The sequence below is a fragment of the Manis pentadactyla genome, chromosome 4 (genome assembly GCF_030020395.1).
Source record: "Manis pentadactyla isolate mManPen7 chromosome 4, mManPen7.hap1, whole genome shotgun sequence".
Classification (NCBI taxonomy): Eukaryota; Metazoa; Chordata; class Mammalia; order Pholidota; family Manidae; genus Manis; species Manis pentadactyla.
This window is the reverse complement of record NC_080022.1, coordinates 119237506-119263447: the sequence shown is the minus strand read 5'-3', so window position 1 is coordinate 119263447 and position 25942 is coordinate 119237506. Positions and strand designations below refer to the sequence as shown.

At 51.6% G+C, this 25942-nt stretch overlaps 1 protein-coding gene across 5 annotated transcripts in view; it reads left to right on the top strand.

The window, feature by feature from the left end:
- Positions 1-25942, top strand: part of PEMT (phosphatidylethanolamine N-methyltransferase) — a 76834-nt gene that overhangs the window by 38070 nt on the left and 12822 nt on the right. For all 5 annotated transcript variants that reach the window (XM_036894079.2, XM_036894076.2, XM_036894073.2 and 2 more), the window contains exon 3: positions 22088-22203. In XM_036894079.2, coding sequence (XP_036749974.2) covers positions 22088-22203 — 116 coding nt within the window. The remainder of the gene's footprint in view (positions 1-22087; positions 22204-25942) is intronic.

Sequence of the window (25942 nt, the reverse complement as noted above, 5' to 3'; positions counted from 1 at the left end):
GTGTGCACTGCATGTGATAGGTGCTCTGCTTTCCTGACCTCTGTCCAGTGCTCCCAGGCCATGCCAGCTTCTGGTCCATTCCTGTAAGAGGAAAACATCTCCCGGCAGGGCCAAGTTGCTGAGATTCCTCAAAGCAGGGAGCTCCACCTTTGTGCTCTCTCTCCTTTTCTGTGGTGGCAGAGCTTCTTGTGGTTACAAGTAACTGACAGTCACTGGGGTCACCTGTGGGTAATCACATGCGTGGTCAAGCTCAGAGGCCAGAAACTGTGTGAATGGGTTTCAGCCCCAGGCAAGTTCACTATGAATTCAATGTGACCAAAGAAATGACAGTAGAATGCTCTTGGGGTGAAAGGGTTATACCCAACCTTATTTCCACAGTGGCAGGTCAGTCACTAGAATCCTGTCCACTCAGAGCAAGTCTGCATGCAGCAAGCCGGTCTCTGCCTCTGGGCCTCTCTGCCCCCGTAGCCGTCTCAGTGTGTGTCCTCTGCTCTGCTCTCTTGCAGCCGTGCCACCCTGTTGCCCAGAGCACTGGGCAGAGCTCTTTATAGAGTCAATAGCAACATATTGCCCACACGTGTGTGGTGAGCTAGCCAACCAGGGCCAGACGAGAATCCTGGCTGCAGGAACCTTCACTTTATCCACACCTTGACTTTGCTTCTTCCACAGAGGCCGGCCTCAAGGCACTGCTCATGAGGCTCAGCTGTGGTGCCCTGAGCACCTGCTGCTCTTGGTGACTGCCTCACGCAGGCCGTCCCTTCACTAGACCACTAAACCATCCAGGGGAAATACTGCCCACATGCAGCCACGTGCCCAAGGACATCTGGGGGAGGAGTTGGCCGGCCATACTGACGCAGAGCTTCCGCTTTGGGAGGGCTCTGGCAGTGAGATGGCTGGAGGGCCCAGTGAGTACTGGGCATGTGTGAGGTGCCTCTGCATGTTGTGGGCAGCACAGCCCTCCTAAGCAACTCCTGGGACCTGGTTAAAGACTCTGATTTGGTGGGTGTGAGGTAGGGCCGAGAGTCTGCATTTCTAACAGGCTCCCACCTGCTGGTGGTCTGGGACCCAGCTGGGTCTGCAGAACTTGTATAGAGGCAGTGAGGAGGCCAGCCTCCAAGGAAAGGCAGTGGGAGATGAGCAAGGGCGTTTCCCCAAGTCTCCTCTGGCGTCAGGAGGCTCCAGGAAGCTCCGTGTCTCTGAGGAATGGAGCAGCACCCTGGCATCCTCCAGCGTGGCCCTGGAGGCCCTGCACCCACACAGCCTGGCCACTGTGGGCGGACTCCCATCCCCAGCATCTCGCAGGCCAGCTGGGACTGGACACACTGTGGATGTGCACCAGCCTCAGAAAGCTGAGATGACCCGTCCAGGGTTGGGGCCCTTTGAAAAGTTCAGAGCATACTCTTGTCTTTCTCCCCAAAAGACAGTCTCAGCAAAGCACTAGCCCCGGGACTGTCTGTGTCTTTGCTATAGTGCTCTGAGAAGGCGGTGGATTGCCTGAGAGAGAGGCCCTTCCTGCTCCATGGGCACCTGAGAGGTGCAGACCTTAGCCAGGCAGGTCATGCAGGTGCACTGGGCAAGGCCCAGGTACTCTGGGGGCCGTTGTGAGGTAGCGCTCACCTGGGCTCACCTGAGCGGGCTGTCTCTGTCCCAGGCCGGGGTCCCGCTGGCTGTGTCATGCCAGGCCTTGAAGACCGGCCCCTTTTTCGGGATTAACTAGGAAGGAGCTTGATTAGGCAAACCACTTTCCTCAGCACGGTGCTCACCTTAAAGAATAACAAGATTAGCTGCACCTTCTGACTCAGGCACTAATGATCTTGTATTCACTAATGGGGCCCTGCTGGCCCTGAAATACCTCCTGAGAGGCAGCACTGGGCAGGTGGGTGCTTGGGTGCTGGGCCGTTGCCCATCAGGTTGGCCTTGGAGCCCGCTCCTCTCTGGACAGGGGGCTCAAAGGAACCCTCCTGCGGTTGCAGACCAAGCTCGTGACCCTGGGCTTGGTCCCCACCTGCCACTGTGTGCTTTCAGGCAGGCCACTTCCCCTTTAGGAACCTGAGAGTCCTCGCCTGAAAAAAATACATGAAATCATTGATCTCTGAAGGCCTTGAGAAACTGCTGGTTTCTGCTTTCTCCCCTGCCTCAGCCCAGTGAGTGGCCTGCTGGCAGATGCTACCTCTGTCCTCTGGCTGAAAGGATACCCTGCCCCCACTGCTGCTGCCTCTCGATCCCAGGGGCACCCTGCAGGAGGCAGACAGCTCCATTTCCACTTGCCTGGCTGAGCACTGGAAGCTGGCCTTGAGGAGGGCTGCTGTGGGTGCCCACAGCTGTGCTCCCTTGGAGAACTGCAGGGGCTCTGTGCTGCTTCCTGCCTCGCAGATGGTGGGCAGCCTGGGGGGTGCTGCGTGGAGCTGGGGGTGGAAGAAGCGCTGGGGTTAAGGGTCTCCCTGCCAGCCCCCTGCAGGTGCTCTCCAAACTCCACACCCTCCCTGTGCTGGACCCCTTCACAGCCCTTTCTTTTCAAGTCTCAGCTCAGATTCTCTTTCCATGAAAGGGTCACTGTCCCCTCAGCCCCCAGGCCTCTGCTCCGTATCCTGGCTGGTGACCCCCACGTTCTGGTGTGCATCCCCCACCTGCTTCTGGGCCTTGGACTGGGGAGTGTGAGCTGTGCTGTTCTCAGTGGTGGGGGTCTGTGGCCATGTGGCCTCCCATCACCTGCCTGGTCAATCCCGCCCACCCTCCTGGGGGGCTCACAGCAGTGGGGTGGGGGCGTAGGCTCTCAGGCAGACAGCGGGGTGTGGAGCCAGAGACGGGTGGCTGAGGGCCTTAGCTGCCCTGCAGAGACCTCCAGCCCAGCAGGCTTCAGGAGAAATGAGCACAGATGCATGTGCACACACACAAACTCCGTGAGCAGTGGTCTGCAGTCGCTTCCTTTGTGTTAGCAGAGTCCTGTGACCACCAAGTCCTTCAGCTGGGAGTGGATAAACCAGCTGAGGTCCACCCGCCACACCTCAGAATCCCCCTGGTACAGCCACAGACAGGAGCCTGCTGCTGATGGGCGCAGGTGGGCAGCGCAGCCTGCAGGAGGACACGTGTAAGACATGCCAGAGATGGCAACATGGGGCAGAGAGCAGTCAGGGGTTGTGGGGCAGTGGTGGGGCACAGGTGTGGCTGTGAAGGGAGGGCATCTTTCAAGGGTGACAGGAGTGTCCTATCTCGGTGTGGCAGCACTACATGACAATATGTGTTTGCCAGAACTCAGAACTCTGCATTAAAAAGGGTAATTTCTGGACTGGATCTATACTGTTGGAACTCAACCAAGAATTTGGAGAAGTGCAAATTGTAGCGCTCCAAAGTCTTACAACTACAAACTATTTACTGTTAAAAGAACATATGGCATGTGAACAGTCCCCAGGAATGGGTTGTTTTAATTTGTCTGATTTCTCTCAGACTGTTCAAGTTCAGTTGGACAATATCCACCATATCATAGATAAGTTTTCACAAATGCCTAAGGTGCCTAACTGGTTTTCTTGGTTTCACTGCAGATGGCTGGTAATTACAGATATGCTTTGGTTATGTAACTATACTCCTATTATGTTAATATGTGTGTGCAATTTAAGTAGTAGCTTAAAACCTATACATGCTGAAGTTACTCTACAAGAAGATGTATCAAAGAAATAATCAATCTTCCCATGTTTTCTTCCGCCTGCTACTTCTATAGCTTTTCTTCTTCCTTCCTAATTACAACCCTTAAATAGAATTCGTGCCTCGTATCAAATTTACCGAGTATCATAATTCTTCCAAGTGGTAAAGATACCTCAAGACAAATGCTGGGCATAGAAGCCACAGGGCATAAATATGCAAAGAAGTAAAAAGCTAACTTTTTCAAACAATAAGGCTTCTCTCTCACTTACCAACTTCACATTTCCCTGTATGGCCCCGGAAGATGACTGGTTAGCCAGAGACGGGTAAGATTCCTCAAGGGAGGAACAACCTAAGACAGGCACAGTCGCAGGGGGGCCATCAGGTGAGAAATTGGGGATCAACAGAGGTGAGGCTTAGAACCTCACCCCCCCGTTCTGAGAGAAATCTTCTGCATACGTGGATGTTTTATTGCCCTGGTCTAGCTTGGATTAACACATAGTCTACAGGCACACACCTGATCATCTACATGTGCTCTCTTACAACACTAAACTATGTTTTCTACCTTTATCTTGTATCTACCTACCACTTCAGCATTTTATTAAAAATAATAATAATAAAGAGAGAAATGTGGTATCCACATATAAATCAAGTATAAAAACCAAATGAGTATTCATATTTGAACTGACTGTTTAGAGTTCATAATGCATGAGCAAAACCGAAAGTTTCTGTGATGACTGCCCTTGTACTGTTCACTATGTAACTTATTCATTATGTAAGAATTTGTTCTACATGTAAAAACTTGTTTGTTATGCCTCAGAAGATTGGAGACTGACAAAAATTAGGCTTGGGGTGGATTAATGATTGTGCATTGAGCATTGACTCCCCTATACAGAATTTTATTGTCGTTAACAACCATTTGATCAATAAATATGAGAGGTGCCCTCACAAAAAAAAAAAAAAAAAAAGGACAGACTTCCAATGGTAAAATAAATTAGTAACCGGGATGTAATGTATAGCATAAGGAATATAGTCAAGATATTGTAACAGCTTGGTAGGGTGATAGCTGGAACCTCGAATTATGTATATAAATGTTCTACCACTGTGTTGTACACTTGAAACTCATGTAATGTAATACTGTGTGTCAACTACCCTTCAATAAAAAATAATTATTTATAAAAAAAAAAAAAAAAGGGTAATTTCTACTGTACGTCAACTTTATTTTTATCTCTATAAATCCAACCTAAAAAAGTCTCCCCTTCTAAAATAAACTAATCTAGATGCCTGGCCAGCTCAGTCAGTAGAGCATGAGACTCTTAAAATAAACCAATTTCACTGCATCAAAAGGAAAACAAAGCTGGCTGACCATAGGTGTTAATACCATGGCCATGCTGATGCTGATGATATATCTCCACCTGGCCACACCCAAGATGCCCAGGAAAGGCTGCAGATCCTTATCGAAACTGTGTATCCAGACAACCACTCTGGACAGGCACCAGATACTTTCAAATTTCCTTTCTGCAGAAGGCTGAAGTCCATGTAAATATTGACTGAAGAAGGCAGACAGGGTTTTGCACTATATTGGATTAACAGTTGAAGAACCACTCAGTCCTTGGCTATTTTTCCAGGGGCTTTGTATAGGTGGGCCATGTTTTATTTAAAATAAACTTTTTAAAAAGAGGTCCTAAAAAGCTGTATTTAAATCAAACATTGTAAATGCAATAGGATAGCTCACATATTTAGATAGATCTCAGAGTGAATTTTTTGATAAAGCAGTTACCTCTCCCCTTCCCCTTATCATATTTAGTAAGTAAACTGTAGAAATAGATATTTGGTTCACTTAAGCAAGGGCTGTCATTAAGGTACACAGCACTGCCTCGGCTCTGGCTTGGGCTCTGCAGGCGCACGGTGGCCCTCTTATGGCAAGCCACATGGTGTGTCACATGAGCAGCAGGAGTCCCAGGGGCTTCTTGGGGCGAACTGGGTGGTTACCCTGCTTCCTGGCAAGGGGGGTGGCATCTCTGTAGACCCAGGGAGAGCAGGTCAGATAGCGTGGGCTACCCTGTGGGTCCCTGTGGCCAAGCTATCCCCTCCTAAGGGCATTTGCCAGCTAAGAGCTCCCTTGTCCTCTGCCCGACTCCCTGCAGAGGTGGGTTGGACACCCGAACGAGGTCTCGTCCAAGTCGAAGCTGTGTGACCATCTTCCAAGTCCACACATACTCCCCAAGTTACCTGGAAGGCTGGGTGGCAGGAGGGACCCTGCACCAGGCCCCACCCACTTCCCAGATGTTTTCCCAGGGCTCAGCTTGGGGTGTTGTGGGGGTAGGGTGGGTGCCTCCTCTAAGGTCCCACCACAGAGGCAGGATTTGAACCCTGGCCGTCTGTCCTCCCCACCCATCTGTTCCAGGGCTGGGGCCTCCGACTTAGGAGGAACCAAGAGCTGTCCAGGGTTTCCTTTCCTTCCTCCTGCCCATCTTTTCTTTCCTCCTGCTTCCCCCAAAAGATAAATACAGTCAGGGCCAGAAGTGGCCATGAGGCAGGGTTCAGTTAATCAAGAGCTGAGCTATACCAACAGTGACCCTGCTGGGGGCCAGCTCAGGGAGAGGGCGCTGCAGGCCCCCATGTGGGGTCAGATGTGGGTGAGGCCAGGTGTGCTGCGGGTCTGGGTCCTCTGGGGAGGTGACTTCTGCTCTGGCCATGGTCAGTCTGCAGAGGTGGAGCATGAGGGCCTGCAGGGATTGGGATCTGCCTTCTTGTGGGGGTGGGGGTACGCAGCAGGACTAGGGGAGGCGAAGGGTCCAGGCCCAGGCCCAGGACAGGGCCTCTCAGAGCAGGGCAGGTGGCCAGAGAGGTCTGCTCAGGGCTGGCCCCCAAGGGCTCCATCTCTCCTTCCTGCTTTTTCTTTCAATGTTTAAAAAAGATACATTTTTTTCTTCTTTGTATTGTATTAAAATACACATAAAGTTTACCATGTTAGTCATTTTTTAATTAAAGTACCATAGATATACAATCTTATGAAGGGTTCACGTGAACAACATTGTAGTTTCAACATTCGCCCATATTATCAGGTCCCCCCCACCCCATTGCAGTCACTGTCAATCAGCATAGTAAGATGCTATAGAGTCACTACTCGTCTTCTCCGTGCTGTACTGCCTTCCCCATGACCTACCTACATTTTGTGTGCTAATCATAATGCCCCTCAATCCCCTTTTCCCTCCCCACCTCCTTCCCTTTGGTAACTGCTAGTCCCTTCTTGGGTTCTGTGACTCTGCTGCTATTTTGTTCCTTCAGTTTTGCTTTGTTCTTATACTCCACAAATGAGGGAAATCATTTGGTACTTGTCTTTCTCTACTTGGGTTATTTCACTGAGTGTAATACCCTCCAGCTCCATCCATCTTGTTGCAAATGGTAGGATTTGTTTCTTTCTTATGGCTGAATAATATTCCATTGTGTATATGTACCACATCTTCTTTATCCATTCATCTACTGATGGACACTTAGGTTGCTTCCATGTCTTGGCTGTTGTAAATAGTGCTGCCAAAACATAATGGTGCATATGTCTTTTTGAATCAGAGACCTTGTTTTCTTCGGGTAAATTCCTAGGAGTGGAATTCCTGGGACAAATGATATTTATATTTTTAGTTTTTTGAGGAACCACCATACACTCCTCTCCGCAGTGGTTGAACTAATTTACATTCCCACCAGCAGTGTAGGAGGGTTCCCCTTTCTCCACATCCTCGCCAGCATTTGTTGTTTCTTGACTTTTGGATGGTGGCCATCCTAACTGCTGTGAGGTGATATCTCATTGTGGTGTTAATTTGCATTTCCCTGATGATTAGTGATGTGGATACCATGTTAGTCATTTTTAACTGTACAGTTCAGTGGTATTAAATACATTGACCTTACTATACAGCCATCACCACCATCCATCCCCAGAACTCTTTCATCTTGAAAAACTGAAACCCCGTTCCCATTAAATACTACCTCTCCTCTATCCTCTCCCAGTCCAGCAGCCACCATTCTATTTTCTGTCTCTGTGAATTTGATGATTCTAGGTATCAATATGCATGGAATGGTATGATATCTGTCCTTTTATGTCTGCCTTATTTCACTGAGCATAATGTCCTCAAGGTCCATCCATGTTGTAGGCTGTGTTGGGACCTGCTTCCTTCTTAAGGATGAATAATATTCCACTGTGTCCATATACCCCACTTTGCTTCTCCGTTTGTTGGTTTGTGGACCCTTGAGTTGCTTCCACATTTTGGCTACTGCAGATAATACTGCTGTGAGCATGGGTATACAGATATCTCTTTAAGATCTACTTTGAATTCTTTTGCGATGTACCTAGAAGTGGAATTGCTGGATCACATGGTAGTTCTATTTTTCATTTTTTAAGGAACCACCATAGTGTTTCCCACTGGCTGCACCATTTTTTGTTCCCACCAACAGTGCATGAGGGTTCATTTCTCCGCGTCCTTCCTAAAGATGGTTACACTCTGTTCCTTGGTAGTGGCCATGCTGATGTGCGTGGTGACATCTCACTGTGGTCTGGATGTGCGTTTCTCTGATGGTTGGTGGCATGAGCGTCTTTGCGTGTGCTTGGCCGTTCGCACGTCCTCCTTATAGGAGGGCCTGCCCAGGCCCTTCACCCTCATTCAAATCCGGTCGTTTCGTTTTTGTCATTACTCTTTCCTTTGTTCAAGGGCCTCACTGGGCCAGCTTTTCGGGTGCGGCCATCTTTGTGAACAGGTGTTTAGACACCGTGAGGCAGATGCAGGAAAAGCAGCTGCACACGGTGTCATTGTCCAGCACAGAATCCATGCTGCTTCCGGCTGGGAAGGGCTTCTGAGGCAGGGCTCACCTGCAGAGTGGACAGCCTGCTCCTGGCCTGAAAGGGCCTGGTTTCAGCCTGGCAGAGGGTGGATTGATTGCCCACGGGTTTGGGGTGTGCACCTTGCACCTCCCTAAGGCGAGTGAGGGCAGCTCGGAGGAAGAGCTGCTCCTGCCAGTTGGGCTCAGTTCCCCTCCGTTCCAGTGCAGGACTGAGCTGCCAGGCTTCCAGAGGGCCCCCGCATCCAGGCCCCCATGAGGGGAAGGCTGCTGCATGCCACTGTGGCCCTGCCCAAGCTCTGTTCTTTTGCTTGCTTCCTGCCTAGAGCAGAGGTGCTGCTGCGGGTTAGTTCAGCACAGGGGACAAGCGCCCCCAGGCCCCCGCCCCAGAAGGAGAGCTCTGGAAGCTGCCTGGTGTGCTCTGGGACCAGAGGCACTGGCTTGCGCCCAAGTGACCCCAGGGGCCAGTGGAGGAGGCCTTTCCACTTGGCTTAAGTGGTTTGGTAAAGCCAAGGGCCAGCTCAGAGCCCGTGTGAGAAGAGGGAGTGCCGGGAAGGTGGGTCTTGGTCTCGTCTTGGCTCAGCCTCACGGCTCCTGAGGGGCCCAACCCCAGCCAGGATCTCAAGATTCTGATGATGAGGCTGCCGTGGCAGACCCCTGCCTGGGCCCCTCACGGCGGCATCGTTATGGGTCAACAGCAGAGGATTTTTAGGGCAGGAAGCTGTATGATATTGTAAAGGGGAAGCAAGTCACTTACACAGCTGTCAAAACCCATGTTCTGTTTTCTGTACAGCACAGAGTTGAACCCTAGTGTAAACTGTGCCCTTGAGTTACTAATAATGTGGGCTTTAGTTACTAATAGTACGTCAACTTTGGCTCATCAATTGTAACTTGTTCCATACTGATGCAAGATAGGGGACACTGTGTACATGTTGGGAGGGATCGGTGGGACTCTGTTACTGTTCACTTATTCTGTAAATCTAAAACTGCTTCAAACTCTATTAACTAAAAAACAAAAAGAGAAGGTGCTGAGGGCAGACAGACTCTCTTGGTGGGGTGGGGGGTGGACACCCTATGGCAGAGCGGGAGGCCACACCCATGCAGGTGTCCTGACTGTGGCCAGGCCCTGGGTGCAAAGTCATCTCTTGCCGTGCATCCTTGGCAAGTCACCTCTGTGCAGTGGGCACCCGCCTGCACAGCCCTGTAGGGCGGTGCAGACCAGATGCCCTGCTGCGGAGGAGCAGGCCCTTCCTCCATGGGGAGACTGTCCTAGAGGCCTTGGTCACGTGGGGATAGGATTCCAGGAACCACAGCTGCTCAGTTACTCAGCCAGACCCTTCCAATGTCCCACAGAACCTGAGGGAAGGGTGTGGCTGCTGGATGAGGAACCTGACCCTCACGGTTCCATTTGTCAATTTCTTTATGAACCATGCTTTTCACATTGTACCTAAGAAATCATTCCATAACACAAGGTCATAAACATTTTCTGGTATGTTTTCCTCTGAAGTTTTATAGCTTTCAGTTTTATATTTGGATTTGTAATCCATTTGAGTTCATTTTCATATGTGGTCGAGTTATGGGTCAAAATTCACTCTCTCGTATATGCCATCCAGTGCCGCTTGTTGAAAAACTACCCTTTCTCCACTGAATTGCCTTTGTACTTTGTCACGCATCAGCTGACCTTATACCTGTGGGCTGATCTCTGAGCTCTGTTCTGTTCCAATGATCTCTTTGTCGTTACGCCAGCATCACGCTCTCTTGATCACTGCTGTCTTATCATACAGCTTGGCATCTGGACGCGTCAGCCTAACTGTTCTTCATTTTCAGAGTTGCTTTGGTGGCTCCAAGTCCTTTGCATTTCCATGAATTTTAGAATCATGTTGTAAAGCCTGTTGGGACTCTGACTGGGATGGCTTTGAGTCTACCAGTCAGGAGAATTGAGTCTTGACAATACTGAGTCACTGGACATCTCTCCACTTATTTGGGTCTTGGTCTTAAATTCGTTCATCAGTGCTTCACAGTCCTCAGTGTGCCAGTTTTGCTTATATTTGTAGATTCTGTGATTTTCTAAATGGCTTATCATGTGTGTGTAAATAAAGGTGTTTTACTTTTTCCTTTCTGATCTTTTTCTTTCTTTTCCTCGCCTCATTGGTGCTAGACCCTTCAGTACAGTGCTGAGCAGGGTGGTGAGAGCAGACAGCTGTACTGCTCCTGAGCTGAGGGGAAGGCATTCAGGGAGGTGTGAGCTGTAGGTTTTTCTTCTATTCCTGGCGTGCTTAATCAAGAATGTTATGTTGGATTTTGTCAAATGCTCTTTTGTGTCTATTAAGGTGATCATAATGTTTTTCTTATTTAGTTTGTGTAAGCGGTGAATCACATTGACTGGCTTTCAAATGTTAAGCCAGGTTTTCATTCCTGGGATAAGCTTCACTTGGCCATGATAGATATTCTTTTAATATATTGTTGGATTCTGTTTGCTAATTTGCTAACATTTTGTCTGGAAGTCTTGCATCTGTGTTCAGGAGGGATCTGTCTCTAGTTCTCTCATAGTGTCAGGTGCTACTGGCATCATCAAGTGAGTCAGGAAGTGTTCTTATCAATTTTGGGGAAGAGTTTGCACTTAATTGGTAGTATTTCTTCTTTAATATTTGGTAGAATTCACTAGTGAAGCCATCTGGTCCTGGAGTTTTCTTTATTTGAAAGTTTTTAACTACACATTAAAATAATTTTGATGGATAAAGTACTGACCAGGTTATCCACTCTTTTTCTTGAGTAAGGTTTGGTAATTTGCATCTTTCAAGGAATATATGCATTTTTCCTAAGCTATGAAATTTACTGGTATAAAATTGTTCACATATTCCCTTATCTAACACGTATTCCTGTTAACATCAAATGTTGTATTAATACTATCACCTTCGTTTTGATGCTGAGAATTTGTATCTTTTTTTCCTTCTCAGTCTGGATAGAGGTTTTATTCATCATCTCAGGGAACCAGCTCTTGGTTTCACGATTTTTCTTTATCGTTTTTCTATTTTCTATTTTGCTGATTTCCATTCCAAACTTTTTCTACTTAACATGGGTCTCATTTTCTCTTCTTAACCTAGTTTCTTAATCTGGAAGCTGAGAGCAGCGGTTTGAGACCTTCTTTTTCTAATATAGGTGTTCAGGGGTATAAATTTCCCCTAGGTACTATTTTAGCAGTATCCCACAGATTTTGATATGTGGGTTTTTGTTTTCATTCAATTTAAAATCTTCCTAATCTCCCTTTTGATTTCTTTTTCCCAAGCATTGTTTTTTTGGAAATGTGTTACTTAGTTTCCAAATATGTGGGTATTTTTTTTTTTCCAGAGATCTTTCTCTTACTAATTTCTGATTAGTTCTATTGTGGTCAGAGAACATATACTTCATGTAATTTGGATTATTTTGAATTTATTGTGTCTTGTTTTATTTCCCAGAATATATTCTATCTTATTAAATGTTCTGTGTGCTCCTGAAACAAATGTGTCTCTGCCATCATTGGGTAAAGTATTTTATAAGTGTCAGTAGGTCGAGTTGTTTAATAGTATTCATGTCTGTCTTTTCTTGCCTCATCATTATGGAGAGAGGCACTGAAACACCTGAATGTGGCTGGAGGTCCATCTGTTTCTTCTTGTGGTTTCCTCAGTTTTTACCTCTGGTACCGTAGAGCTCTGGCAGGGTGTTTAGGATGTTGTGTCCTCTCACTTGATTATGAAGTGATCTTCTCCACCCCAGAAATAATGTTGCTCTGAAGTCTGCTTGGTCTGCTACTGACAGGATGTTCAGCTATCCTCTGACAGTGTCAGCACGTGTGGCCGTGCCTCCCCTTCCCTTGTAACCTACCTGTGTTGGCGTAAGGAAATGTACTTCCTGTAGCCAGTGTATGGTTGGATCATGCTTTTTAATCCAATCTGACAGTCTGTCTTTGAACCGGATGCTTAGGCCATTAGCGCTTCCTGTGACCATTGCTCTGGTGCAATGTTAGTCAGTGCCCTCACTCCTTCGTGCTTTGCTGGGGAAGCCCCGTGCATTGGTCTGGTTCTTGGTGGTTTCAGGTGAGAGGCCAGTGCACATGATGTTGGCTGGAACCAGGAGGGACAGCAATACTGCCTTAACACCATTCAGTGCTCAGCCCACATTCCCTTCCCCGATTGTCTCAAAAGCATCTTTTCACTTGGTGTGTTTGAATCAGGACCTAAATGAGGCCCACATGTTGTATTTGGTTGACATGATTCTTAAGTCCCATTTAATTGAGGGGAGTGTCCATCCCTTCTGTCCATGCCATTCATGTATTGAAGAAACTGAGTCATTTGTCCAGTAGAATTTTCTGGGCTTCGGTGAATATATCTTTGTGATACTTTTTGACATGTTCCTCTGCAGTTCCTGTACACTGAGAGTTAGATATAAAGAATACTTCATAGGTGCTGCATGTTTACTTAAAATATATGAAACTGCTGATATTTGGCTGTTTGCCCCACAAAGCAGCAGTTTCCTACTGTTCAGCCTCGTACTTGCTCTCGCATCATGTCAGGAAGCCCTGCTTTGAGTGACACTGAGATTGACCACTGGCTTCCAGAGGTCGGCCTGACCCTCCGTTGTTGCAACTTTCTCCCCTTCCCTGATGGCTTCAGTCACTGATATGAGTTGCCTACGTGCCCTTTACAGACCCATTTAGGAGTTGCCAAACATTCTGTCATTCCTCCTGTTTTGTTACATTTATTAAATGTAATTCTTCTGTAAAGAGATACTTCTTCATCAATGCTTTTGTTACCCTGAAATACAGTACATTTAGCAACAGCAGGATGAATGCTTAATTTTCCCCCCTTTTAAGACCAATTATCAGAATAAAATTGTGAGTTGGTGTCCTAGCAGCCTCCAAACAGATGTGTGATTTGTGCGTGTGCGTGTGTGTGTGTGTGAGCATACACTTGAAATGTTTTAATTCTCTGTAGTTGCTTTTATTGTTCAAAGTGGCTCTTTTTAGCCAGCTGAGGACTCAAGTAGAAGTTTCCCTCAGTGTTCTGACATTTCTCCATGCATCTTTGAAAGCTTCCATTCTCTAGCTCAACATCTTGTTTCCTATTCTAGACCTAAAATTGGCTTTTGAATTAGGGAATGCTGGTGACTTTTAGTGGGAAACTTTTAGAGACTACAGTCTGGATGCTAGGGGTGCTCACTGCAACTGAAATAACATCTCTTGTGGACTGAGCTAGCAAAAATGAATTTGTAGAAATAAATAAGTCATAGTTTCATGGTATTGCCATTCTGAAAATTTTTGCTTAAGTTAAAAAATTTTTATTTTTACATCTCTTTTCTCGTATATGGGAAGCTTGGCTCCTAAATACATTAACAGAATTAATTTATATATTGTCAAAATAACAATACCTATGTCATTACCTATGTTATTGCTAACAATATGTTTACTGGATACAGTTTAGGATTTCTTTCTACTTCTTTTTGTCCTTAGGTTATATTATTGCATAAGGGAGGGTTAGTCAAAGTACTGTGTTTACTATTACTTGAAAACAATTCCATAAACAAGGTCCTTTATTTTGCTTTTGGAATTTTAGTGATTGCTTTGTTTTCACAAAACATTTACATGGTCCCATGGTCAACATTATAAGACAAAAGACATTTGCAAGGGTCTGGCATCTGCCCCCTCCTGCTGGCCCCTCCCTCACCTGCAGGGAATAGTTTGTATTAGTTTGGCTTTCCCTCCGTCACTTCTGTTTGAAACACAGCAAGTGTCTGGACCATTTTTATAGAACAGGTTGGGTGCGTTTTCTCCTGCACCTGCTCTCCCGCCTCAGACACATTCTGGAGCTCACTCCACTGCCGAGGTGGAAACTGCCCTTCCTTTCTCCACTGGGCTGTTCTCCGGGGCGGGGCTGCACCGCAGCTCCTTCCACCTGCCCCTGCTTAGGGACGCTGGGCGGGTGCCGAGACTAAAAGGTGTATGGGCAGTGCTGGGCCAGGATGTGAACCCAGAACGCGAGTTCCTGGCCTCTTGCTGGGACTTGCTCCCCATGGTTCTTTCTCCTGCCCTGCACCTGGGACACTGAGGGCACAGCCTGCCCCCATCTCTTCCTCCTCTATGGCCATTGTAAACAGGTGTGTGGAGAGGCAGGAAGGCCAAGCATGGGCAGGAGATTGGGGCTGTCACTTAACCCCGTGGTGCCATGGCCCCCGCAGGTGTGACGTGAAGCCATGCTGCTGGTTAGGACCTTGTGGATCTTTTGGAGGTGGGCAGCTGTGCCAGGTTAACAAAAGGCTTGTATTCTGGCTTCCAAAGTATGATTAGGGCTCCTCTGCTAGGCAGCTAAAGGGGAGTCTTGGGTGCACCTCCAAATGGATGTGTGCACTCACAGCTGGTGGGAGTGTCAGGTGGGGAGGCGATGACCAGTGAGACCATCAGCCATGGCGAAAGGGCAGTACAGCTGTGAGAAGCCATTGGATGCTGTCCTGTGGGGCTGCTTCTGCATCTTGGAGGGGTGCCCAGCCAGGCATGGGTCTCCATGGACTGTGAGGGCCCTCTGGCCAGTTCGGGACAGGCCTCCCAGAGGAGCTGAGGAGGGCAGGGTGAGTTGGATGTTGGGAGGGGTGGGTGTCTTTGGAGCCCACCCTTGTCACTGAGCGCGCCAGCACTCAGTTCCCACTGGTGCCTCCAAGCCCTTGTTCACTTTCAGATGAAGCCCCTGGGCCAGCCCCACCGAGTCTCCCTGCAGGGCAGGTGGAAGCAGAGGAGAGGAGGTCAGGTCAGAAAGTCAGCACCAGTCACACTGGGTGGGAGGCCTGTGAGCTCTCATATGCTTGCTCATGCATGCATTCATTCATGCAGGCCAGTGTCCGTGAGCTGCTTTCTCAGCAGCCTTGTGCTGGAGTCACCATGAGGTGCAGAGGTGAGATGTCGTCTTACTGTTAAGCCGGGCCCAGAATTCCTTGGGAGTGTGTGACAGGAGTCAGAGGAGGGAGAAGTCAAGGTGGGCCAGTTCTTGGGGGTGGGTCATGGGTGGGGTCAAGGTAGGCCAGACCCAGTTCAGCAGGAGGAGCTGGAGGCACAAACAGTAAGGCAGGAAGTTCACAGGAGTGCCTGTGTGTCTGGGCAGGGGGTGGACTATGTCATCTAAATGGAAAGAGAAGAGGGGCTTCACTGACCATCTCACTCTCGGCCTGTGGGCCCCTTTGAAAAGCTCATGGAAACTGGCTCCTCAGCAAAAGTTACAAACACAAAAGCATTTGGTCTTTGGCTTCACTTTTGGAATGTTCACTGAGCCCCCGTGACATGCTCCAGGTGCCCAGGCTGGTAACTGTAGACCAGACCATGGTAGCATGACTGGTGAGGGACTTCAGGACCCCATGCCACAGTGGGCTTGGGGCAGCTCAGCCATGGGGCACGCAGCTTGGGAGCAGGAGCCTTCAGTGGGCCGGGGTGGGGAGGGCCTGGCAGCGGCGTGGGCCTGGTGCCCACTGTGACCCAGGGCCTGTCCGTCCTCTCCCGGTCCGCAAAGACTTTCTTATCTGTGCTGCAGTGGTTCCACCAGGCCAACATCCAGGTCTTCTGCCCGCCTCTCAGCTTCCACTCTCTTGTCCACACCAGAATGAAGACAAATAGCACAGCTACAGTCCAGACACACACTCCTAGCATTTTGCATGTGCTAACTTGTTTAATCCTCATGGCAGTGCTATGAGGTAGTATATTATTAGCTCCATTTTAACAGGTGAGGAAACTGAGGCAGAGAGTGGGGAAATGGTGTTCCCTAGGTCACATAGCTAGTAAGTAGGGGAGCTCATATTTGTACCCTGAACCCAGTGCCTTTAGCCAGCATGCTGTCCTGCCCCTGGGCACTAGAGTACATGCTCAACAGTCAGTCACTTAATCAATGTGAAGGAGCTTCTTCTCACTTCAGATGGAGTATATAAAAAATCTACCCTGCTGGCACTCACTTTAGGACATGTAGCAAATTTGAGAGGCAAAGGGGGTCTCTGGAGAAGGACCCCACCAAGATGGAGAAACAGCTCTCACGGCCTCTGCATGGGCTCTGATCATCTCCTGCCATGGCCCTTGCTTTTGTCCTGTGGACATCCGGGGAGGGGCTGGTGCTTGCAGAGAGGGAGCAGCCTTGGCTTTAGTTATCACTATTAAATTACATATGTTATGGAAAACAAGCACCGTTGATAGGCGTTTTTTTCTATCCGTTTTCTATCCAAAACACTCTACTGTCTAGAGCAATATCTGACCCGTAGGAGATTCTCCAGGGTAGTTGGGTGGTTGAATGAGTGAATGGGTGGGTTGGTGGGTAGATGGCAGATGGGTGGATGGGTGGGTGGAGGGTGGGTGGGTTGAGTGGAAGGACATTTCTTAATAGCCTTCCAGAGCTGGGACTTTGTCTGGTCTATGGATGGGAGGTACTGAAAAGACATCCCAGATGTCCACCTCTCTGTCACTATGGCCTCACTCACATGCTTCCCAGTTGCTGTCCATCACATTCACTGTGACCCTAGTGAGATGCTCAGTCACAGGATGCTTGGCAGGTCCTGGCTCTCCCTGGTTCTAATAGGTGCCACTGGATTGTGGAATGCTGAGTAAGGGTCTCCCAAGGGCGTGCTTACTGGTATCTGGCCCTGAGCTGAGCACATCACATAGCTCTTATATAATACTGCAGCAGCTCTCTGTGGTAGGTATTGCTGGTATTTCAAGCAGAGGAAATGGCCCAAGAGCTCATAGTCTGTAAAGATGGGCCCGGATCCCAGGCTGGGTCTGTGGAACCTGAAGCTATCAGGCCAATAAGCCTGGAAACGACCTTGGTGCTTCACACGAGGAGTCCTAGGTGGAGGCTCATTGACGTGACACATCACACACTCCCCTTGCACCTGTGGCCCCTGACCTTAACCCAGCAGGACTCTGGTCTGCATGGCAGGAACATGTCACCGTGCAGTGCTACTGGCTCCTGGCTCTAACACATCACATTGTTTGGAGGACTTGCTCAAGGCAGATGCCTCCTTCCCTTGGACCCCAAGGGCTGTCTCTGCAGTGAATGGAGGTGCCCATCTCAAGGGCATATAGTCCGCTGGGCTGGCATGCCAGAAGTATGAGGGCGACGCATGCCCAGCCTCGTGGCACAGGCACCTCGCCTGCTCCTCCCCTCCCCATGGGCCTCTGGGACCCGTCAACTCACATGCGTGGAGACTGCTACCACTGGGTCACCTGGTCCTGCCCTGCGCAGGGGTTTGCTGCACAGCTATGGCCAGGGCTGCCATGTAAGGGTGGCAGCTCCACTGGCGTCTCATTGGCCAGATTTTTCACCTTGACTGGATGCCAAGATTTTAATGTGAAAACTGATGTTGAATTGTTGAGTCACATATTTTTTAAATCTGTGAGTTTGACCAAAACACATCTTGGGCTACCATTTAGGACCCCTGTCTGAGCCCAAGGATGCAGTCCCCAGGGATGCCAAGAGCAGAGCCCTGAAGGTCTGGGAAGAAGAGTATGCCCTGCTGAGAACAGCAGGTACTCACTCAGGGCGCAGACCTTGGACTGCCCGCAAGGCCAGACCCAGCACCAGCAGCATGATCAGGTGGGACGCAGAAGCAAGATGCAGTGTCTGCTCTCGGAGCTGGTTCCCCCAGGATACAGGCACTGGTGGTGCCCCTCAGGCCGGGGAGGTGGGTAATGGAGCTATTGTCTTGCTCTCCCCGTGGTATGGCTGACTTGGTTGAGGTAACACACAATTAAGTAAAGTGCCTGCAGACAAACGGCTGTGGGGTGGCAGTCAGGGCTGCAGTGGCATCCCTGATTTCCACCCGTTCCAGCATCTTCCCACTTCACAACCCTGCATCCAGTCTCTTCTGGCCCTGGCATAGAGCCTGTGGGAGAGCTGCAAAAAAGGAAAATGAATCAACATTTTGGAAGAAGAAGACTGCCCGTTAGAGAGCTGAGCTCGGTGACCCCTGGCCGGGGATGTGGGAAGGGCAGGGTTGCCAAGCGTGGCAAACAGAAATAGAGCCCCAATTGATTCAGGTTTCATAAACAACAGATACAACATCAGGACAGCTTTGAGTAAAGAGTATTTGTTGTTTATCTGAAACTTGTGTGGGGGACCTGTGTTTATCTGGCAGCCCCAGGGAGAGGGAACTTGAGCATGGGGTAGGGGAGGGTTGGCAAGACCAGCAAAGCCAGGAGCAATGCCAGCAGGTCATCTGGTCATCCTGTCGCGGATGCCCCTGCCGCCCGCACGACTGTGGCCGCATGCTCACCAAGCCTGCCTCTTGTGGCCAGCCCCTGTGCTTATGGCCCTGCTTCCCGCCCTTCAGTGGGTGAAATGTGCAGCGTGGCACCTGGGGGAGGGCAAGTTGAGCGGCCAGGCAAGGAGGGAAATTAACCTCAGATCCAGCAAGGCCACACGGGCTGCACATTTATTGATTGCCTTGAAATAACAGTCCGATCTAGTACAGACCAACCCAAAGGCAGGTGTAGTTACTCATGGGGTTGGCCATTTCCTTTCCTGCTCAGCCTGCCTTTTGTTATTAGATTGTCTAGAAAGTGGTTTATCACCCCACCGTTTCCCAGGTGAAGGGGTAGGTGTGGGGAGGGCTGTCTGGGAGGCCACGGAGGGCAGTGTTTGGAGGAAAGATGATCTATTGTCCCTAGAACAGCAGAGGCCGGTTGGAGGGCCCAGCCTGGGGGTCCAGAGGCCTGCGTGCACACCTGGCTCTTCTGAACCCTCCTTGGTTTGCTTGGCTGAAGAATGGGCCCCTCAGACGTGCTGTGACTACAGCCGTGGGAGGACTGGGGGGCTCTGGACTGGGGTCTGGACAGCTAGGGTTAGGCATCCTTGGACTCATGTAGTGAGGCCATTAAAAGGATGGGCTCAGGACAGGTGGTGTCACGTGGGGAAGAGGCCACCAGGGTTTGTGACACTGGTGGCTGTTGGCATCTGTCCCTGTCAGATTCAACAAGGCCTGGATTCTTTAAATCAGCTTTATTGAGGCATAGTGTCCACACAGTAAAGTGTACACGTTTTATGTGTACAGTTCAATGAGTCTCGACAAATGCATTTCCTTCAGAGTGTCCTCTCACGTCCCTCCTTGTCCCAGCCCACTGCTCCGGCTTCTGTCACCGTGGGGGTTCTGCCCATCCTAGAATTTCATGTAAATGGAAGCAGGCAGAAGGCAGTCTTGGGTTTGGCCCTGTAAGCTCAGTATAGAGTCAGTGACAACCATCCCTTTGCACAACGGGGTGTTCGTCCATGCATTCTGTTTAATGGGGCAGGGCCACCATCGGGAGGGCAGACGCTGCCTGCTCCCACTGCCCCTCATTTTACAGCCAGGAAGACAGTTCTAGAAAGACTGGCCTCTCCAGGCCTGGGTCCATACCCAGAGGTCACAGGCCCCTCAGGTGTAAGGATGCAACACCTTATGTCACTTCTAACAGATTTCAGTGTCCTTTTGCAAGCATTATCCCCTCGACTGGCATGAAAAAAATCAATTGGCTTTAAAGCTCTACTTCAAAGTCACACACCAGGAGACACTGTTCAAAAACCACCTGGGCTAATTAGGAGGGTGGGAAGAGGGGCCTCCCGGGACAGAAGGACACTGGGTTAGGAACCTGCGGGGCTGTGCCACTCCTCTTCCCCGCTGTGTGACCCCACCAGTCACTTCTGTGCTTCCTCATATGCAAATAGACCTAATTATCACCCACCCCCAGGCTTGTTTTGAGGGTTAAGTGAGCTCCTGTAACAGCACTTGGAATTAGGAGATGCTCAGTGGATGGTCATTGTGATTTTTGTTGTTGGCGTCTGGGCACCCCCAGAGCTCTTGGCCCTCACTGGCTCTGCCCCTCCCCCTGGAGCTCCCTTTGCCTGGACAGCCTCCCGCCCTTGTGGCTTGGATCTTGGTCCATGTCTGATGCCAGGCCGTTTCTTCTGGCCAAGGGCACTTGCATCCACTTTTCTGATGGGCAGTCACTCTGAAAGGACCCATCTTAAGGCCTGGGTCTGTTCTCCTCCGTCCCGCTGTTTGGAGGGTGACTGTCTGCAAGGGGACTGCCAGAGCGGCCCTGCCCCGGCCACACAACCTGTCCTGGAATCCAGCCACCCCTGACACTCTCCCGATTTAGTGCAAGCCTGGCCAGTTCTTGTGCTGCAGGGACAGGTGCACACGGGCGGAAACTTAACTCCATGTATTATCCTGCTAGACCCTGAACTCCCTGATGGCAAGCCTGGCTGGCCCTTTGCTCTTTTGTGGAGCCTCAGCTGTACCTGGCACCATGTCAGGCACACAGCATAGGCCCTGAAGGACAGCTAAATGGTTACAGGGTTTCTGTGTGGGGTGATAGAAATGCTCTGGAATTAGCCCCTGGTTGAAGGTTGCACAAGTAAAAGTCACTTTGAATTTTATCTCAAAAACTTTTATCTCAAAAACTCTGGGGCTGCGTCCGCAGGGTGCTGGGTATTCACAGCCCCTTGGCTGCCCGCCCCTTCCTCTTTCAGTGTAAGGACTGAGCTTCCCGCAGGGCCAGCCATGTTGACCCCTGGAGCCACACAAAGGGCTTGTTTGCCCTCCAGGAGAAGTGAGCAGGTGCCCTCAGTGGACCTGGGGTCGGGAGAAGGTTCAGGAGCCACCTCACTCACTTTTCCTTCCATAGACTTCCACCTGCACCCACCTCTCCCTGATGACTAATCCCTGGCAGGTCCCTTTGGGAACCAGAGAAGGGTGGCAAACAGGATCATGGCTGAACCGTATGGAGATGGTGGCCCCACCAGGACCACAGGGTGAGGTGGGGGGACTTGGAGATCCTCCCTATATCGCATCTATATACACACTCATGTTTGGGGCCTAAACGGGAGACTGGCTCGCGTGATCAGAGTGGAGCCACCATGACCTCCAGCCATTCCCCCTGCAATACCCAAATGTGTATTTGCCATCTTGCGTGGCGCCTGTGCAGGGGAGCTGGGTGGTGGGGTCAGCAGAGGCTGGAAGGGCTTTTACTTTGCTCCCCTGCTAGCTGTGGAAGTTGAGACTCTAGGTATAATTTGTTTAAAAAAAATAAGGATTCTGTGGCTAAAAATGGAAAGTTTGAAAGTGTGTGCCTTGGGAGCGCTGGGGAAGGAGGGCTGAGGGTCGAACTGCCCCTTCTTGTCTCCAACCCCTGACACCAAGGGTGGGCGCTGGGCCGGTGTTCCCACTGGAGCTGCTGGCGGCCTTCGGCAGCCCCTGCTACTGTCCTGTCTACGTCTGGGATTGTGCATGATGCGGCGCTGGCGCGAGAATGGCCCAGAGGCTGATCAGAGCCCCGCCCTGCCTGGGGATAGGCTAGGATGCCAGAGGTGCCCCTTCTGCTTCTGGATGTGTTTGTTAGGTTTGGTCCAAGCAGTTGCTTCCAGAAGGACCTCATGGTCCACCCAGGCCAGACTAGGCAAGTTCAGAAACCCCAGTGGAGCTGGGCTGAGACCCACAGGGCAGCTGCCCCCAGGTAATTTGCCCTCCTCGGAGTCAGGGGCTTCAGAGCCTCAGAGCACGGAGACCTGCTCCACACCTCCACTTTGCCTGGTGTCCCTGCATCAAACCTCTTATGTTGCATTCTTCTCTCTTCCCTGCCGTTTAGGTCGCGAGATGGGAACAGAAAACCCACAAGCTGAGCAAGGCCTTTGGCTCCCCCTACCTGGCCTGCTACTCCTTGGGGGGTGCTATTCTGCTCCTGAACATCCTGCGCTCACACTGGTAAGCCCCACCCAGGCTGGCCCCAAGTAAGGTCCATTCTCCCTGTGATAAGCAGACTCCGGAGGTAAAGGGGTGGCCGCTGCGGTGGGATCAGGGGTCCATCAAGATGTGGGAACCCTGTGTCTGAATGCACAGGGAGCTCTGCTCTCCAAGGCCTCATGCCACAGCAGGCCACCCCTTCTCTCTCTCAGCCATTAGACTCCTATCTGCAGGGAAGCCCTCGTGACCTCAGGACAGGGACAGTGTGAGACGCCTGGGGTCCAGGCACAGAGGAGCAGATGGCCTCCAAGCTCACATCCCCGGCCTCTGGCAGGTAGACAAAGCTGCTGTAGGGTCCCCTCCAGCAAATACCTTTGAGGACTGGGCTGCACCAGGCTCCCGCTGGTGTCAGCAAGCTGCTCGGTCCATCTCTGGACTTGAATGTTACCTTTCTGCCCTCAAAGAGAAAGGCTGGAGGGGGTGAACTTGTTTTAAATGATGAAGCACTGCCTGCATGCCCCAGGAGCAAACCCTTCTGCCCAGCGTGAGCCTGGCCACTGTGCCTGGGGTGCAGGCTGTGGAGCAGGGAGCGTGAGACCCTGCCCAGCACAGCCACCCCAGAGCCTTGGTTCCCACTTACTTGGGTTCTGTGAAGCATGCTGGGTAGCATGTGCTCGTGGACTGAATGTGGCCTGTGCGGTGCTTTGAGAATGGAGAAATGGCATGAGCGAGTCCCAGTCTCTGATCTGTCATGGCAGACTAGACGCTGTGGTGGCCCTGGCCCCACATGGTGGTGGGTGGGTGGCTTTCCACATTTCCTGCAGGCATTAGATGAGGAGGGGAAGCGTGTGCTTGGTGCCCACCCCTGGCCCATGGGAAGGGGGCCTCTGTCAGGAAATGGATGTTGGCCGGACCCCTCACACTCACACACACACACACACAGGTGTGGCCTGGCCTCCCCTCTGCACCACGGCCCCTTGGCCACACACCCTTGCTGTCTTCCCTCTGTCCAGGCTCAGCCTTTCTGTGGATGAGGGGAGGGAATGTGCCGCAGGGGCCCTGCCCAGGCCAGCCTTCCCCTGGGCCTCGGACTCCAGGCCTTTGCTTCTTGGCTGTGCAGGCTGCCTGTCATCTCCCTACTTCCCACTTCAGGCCAGGATGGATATCTCGAGGGTCTTGGTCGTCAGAGAGGACAAGGCCCATGGCACTTGCCTTGGGTTGAGTGACATGAAGCCACTTCTCCAGAGAGGCCTTATTCACTGCACAAAGGGGAAGGGCTTGGCTTGAGGCCCTGCCTAGGCCTCCAGGCCTGCACGGCCTGCATGCTGCCCAGCTACCAGGGTCTTCAGCTCCAAGGCAGTATCTTTACACTTGTGGTCTCCAGGCAGAGAGGTGTCCCACTGTAGAGATGAAGAAAGTGAGGCTCGGCTGGAAGCAATGGTCTGTGTGAGATTTTGCAGCTCATAGAGCGTAGTGTGGGCTGGCAATTGGTTGGCTTCAGGCTGGACAGCGGCTCAGGGAGAAAAGATTGGATTCACTTGGGCCAAGGAATGCAGTGGTCACACTGCTATCGCACCCTGGGCAGGGCTCCTGGAGTAGGAAGTCCAGGAGAGGGGGATGGTCCTCTTTGCCCACCCTTGTCTTGTGGAGTGTCCCTCCTCACTTTGGAGGTCCTGGGCTACCATCGGCTGGGCGGAAGTCAGTAGGATGTCTGAGCCTAAACTGGGAGCCCGGCCCACCCTCAGCAGGCAGGGAGCCTGTCCTCTGCAAGCACCACCCTGGGCCACCCTCGGTACCCCAGGACACACTTCCAGGCTGGGAGGGAGGGGTCACTGGGGTGAGACTCGGGAAGCATAGAGGGCTGGAAAGAGCTCGTGCACCTGCACCAGTCCCAGAGTGTGCAGGGACCATGCCAAGGCCTGCACATGCCAGGAGAGGGCTCGAGCCCCACAGCCCTCAGCCCGGAGTCACAGGATGGACCGGGTGTCCAGAGCACCTGCCAGTGCCCCAGGTTGCTCCCATTGATTGCTGAGCATCAGGTGCGGGCACCCACCTGGCACCCACAGCCACAGCAGCCCTACAGCACAGGTTTCTGAGCCCACACATCAGATGGGGGCCAAGGTTCATGAGCGGTTGAGCCGGAGACAGACGTGGTGTCCCAGTTATGCAGGCCCTTCTCTGGGTCTCGGTGCTGAGTTCTGGTTTCCTGCCCGTCCCTCTCTCTGGAATGGAGCCTCTGGTTTACCACTTGGCTCAAGCCAGGAACTGTGGAGAGGCACCTTGATGATCTCCTGTTAGTTCGGCCCAGCGCACAGCGGGAGTCCACCCTTTCCCCCCCTCGCCTCCCTGGGCCATGCAGCAGTGTGCCTGCTCTGCACGGGACCTGTCAGAATGCGGATCACATCATGTCGTCCCCGCCCCCTTCTCACTGTAGAAGGGGCAGCACCCAGGCCCCAGCCATTCAGCTCCCGTCCCCTTGGCAGGGCCCCTGACTCTTCCTCCCATCTCCCTCAGGTCTGGCCTTTCCTCTGAGTTAGCTCTTGGCACCCACAGTGCCTCCAGAGAGCTGTGTAAGCTCAAGAAGGGTCACGATTGCATCTGTCCTTTGAGCAGTTTATCTGCCCTGGCCCAGAGGCCAGCGCTCAGGCTGAATGCGGAGTGGACCAAGCCTGCACCGGAGCCAGCTGACCCCAGGCCTTGGAGAGAGAGAGAGGAGGGGGTCCTGGAATGGCTCGGAGGCTCCCATGCAGTCCCTACACACTGGGGCCTGCTCTGGGTGTGTACATACCTCACCCTGCCCTCCTGTGTCATGGCCTCACTCCTGCTGTGGCCACAGTGCCACCACAGTGCCAGGCATGCAGCCACATCTGGCTCTCCCTCCCACCACTCTCTCCCACAGGGACGTGGATGCCTGGGATCTGGGGAAGAAGGGGGTGCCCAACAGGCCTGCGTCCGTCCTGCTCCCCATGGCCCACTGCAGCCTCCCGGCCTCATGTCCTTAGCCAACCAGCAGGAAAAGCCCCTCCTGGCAGGGCTGGCACAGGCGGGTGCTGGCCGTGGCCCTCACCGGTCTCTGGCAGCAGCAAGGCGTCCTCCTGTCCTTAAGGATCTGTGGCCTGCTGGCCCTGGTGAGCAGGAATGCAGGCTGGAGGGGCAGCGGAGTGTGACGGCCTGCAGTGCGCATGGGGCCTCTTCCTGCTGCCCAGAGAGGAGGTTGTCCTCTGAGCCTGCCAGCCTCCTCTGCTCAGCTGATTATAGGTCCCACGTTTAAATGTGACCTACTTGGCAGGAGTGGTGCTTGGGGGTGCATGCACTCTCCCTCTGTCGGCCTGGTCTGTCCCCCCACCCTAGAACCTCTGTTCCCATTTCTTGGTGCCCTTCGGGAGACCATTTCTCCTTAAACCCTGGGCATGAGTTACCTGTGCGTGTGATCAGTCCTCAGCGGGGCTTGCTTGGCAGAACTGGGTGGAGGCTGTTCTGGAGCCACAGATGGGGGTCTGTCCCTCCCACCCTCTGTCACCACCGTGTAGGTTGCAGGTGTGGTGCACCTCTCTCCTAACCAGCTGTTTCCAGCTCCTGCCACTCTTGGCCCTGTAGCAGGTGTGTAGTGGCCCAGGTTGCTTGGCCAAATCCTGACCCATGTGTGACCTGGGCCAAAGGGACTCCTGTAAAATGGGGGGCCCCTAGTAAGCCGTCTGTGTACCTGGCCTGGCTGGACACTGGGCTGGGTGTGGGGTGGCCAGTGGAGGTTAGATTGGAT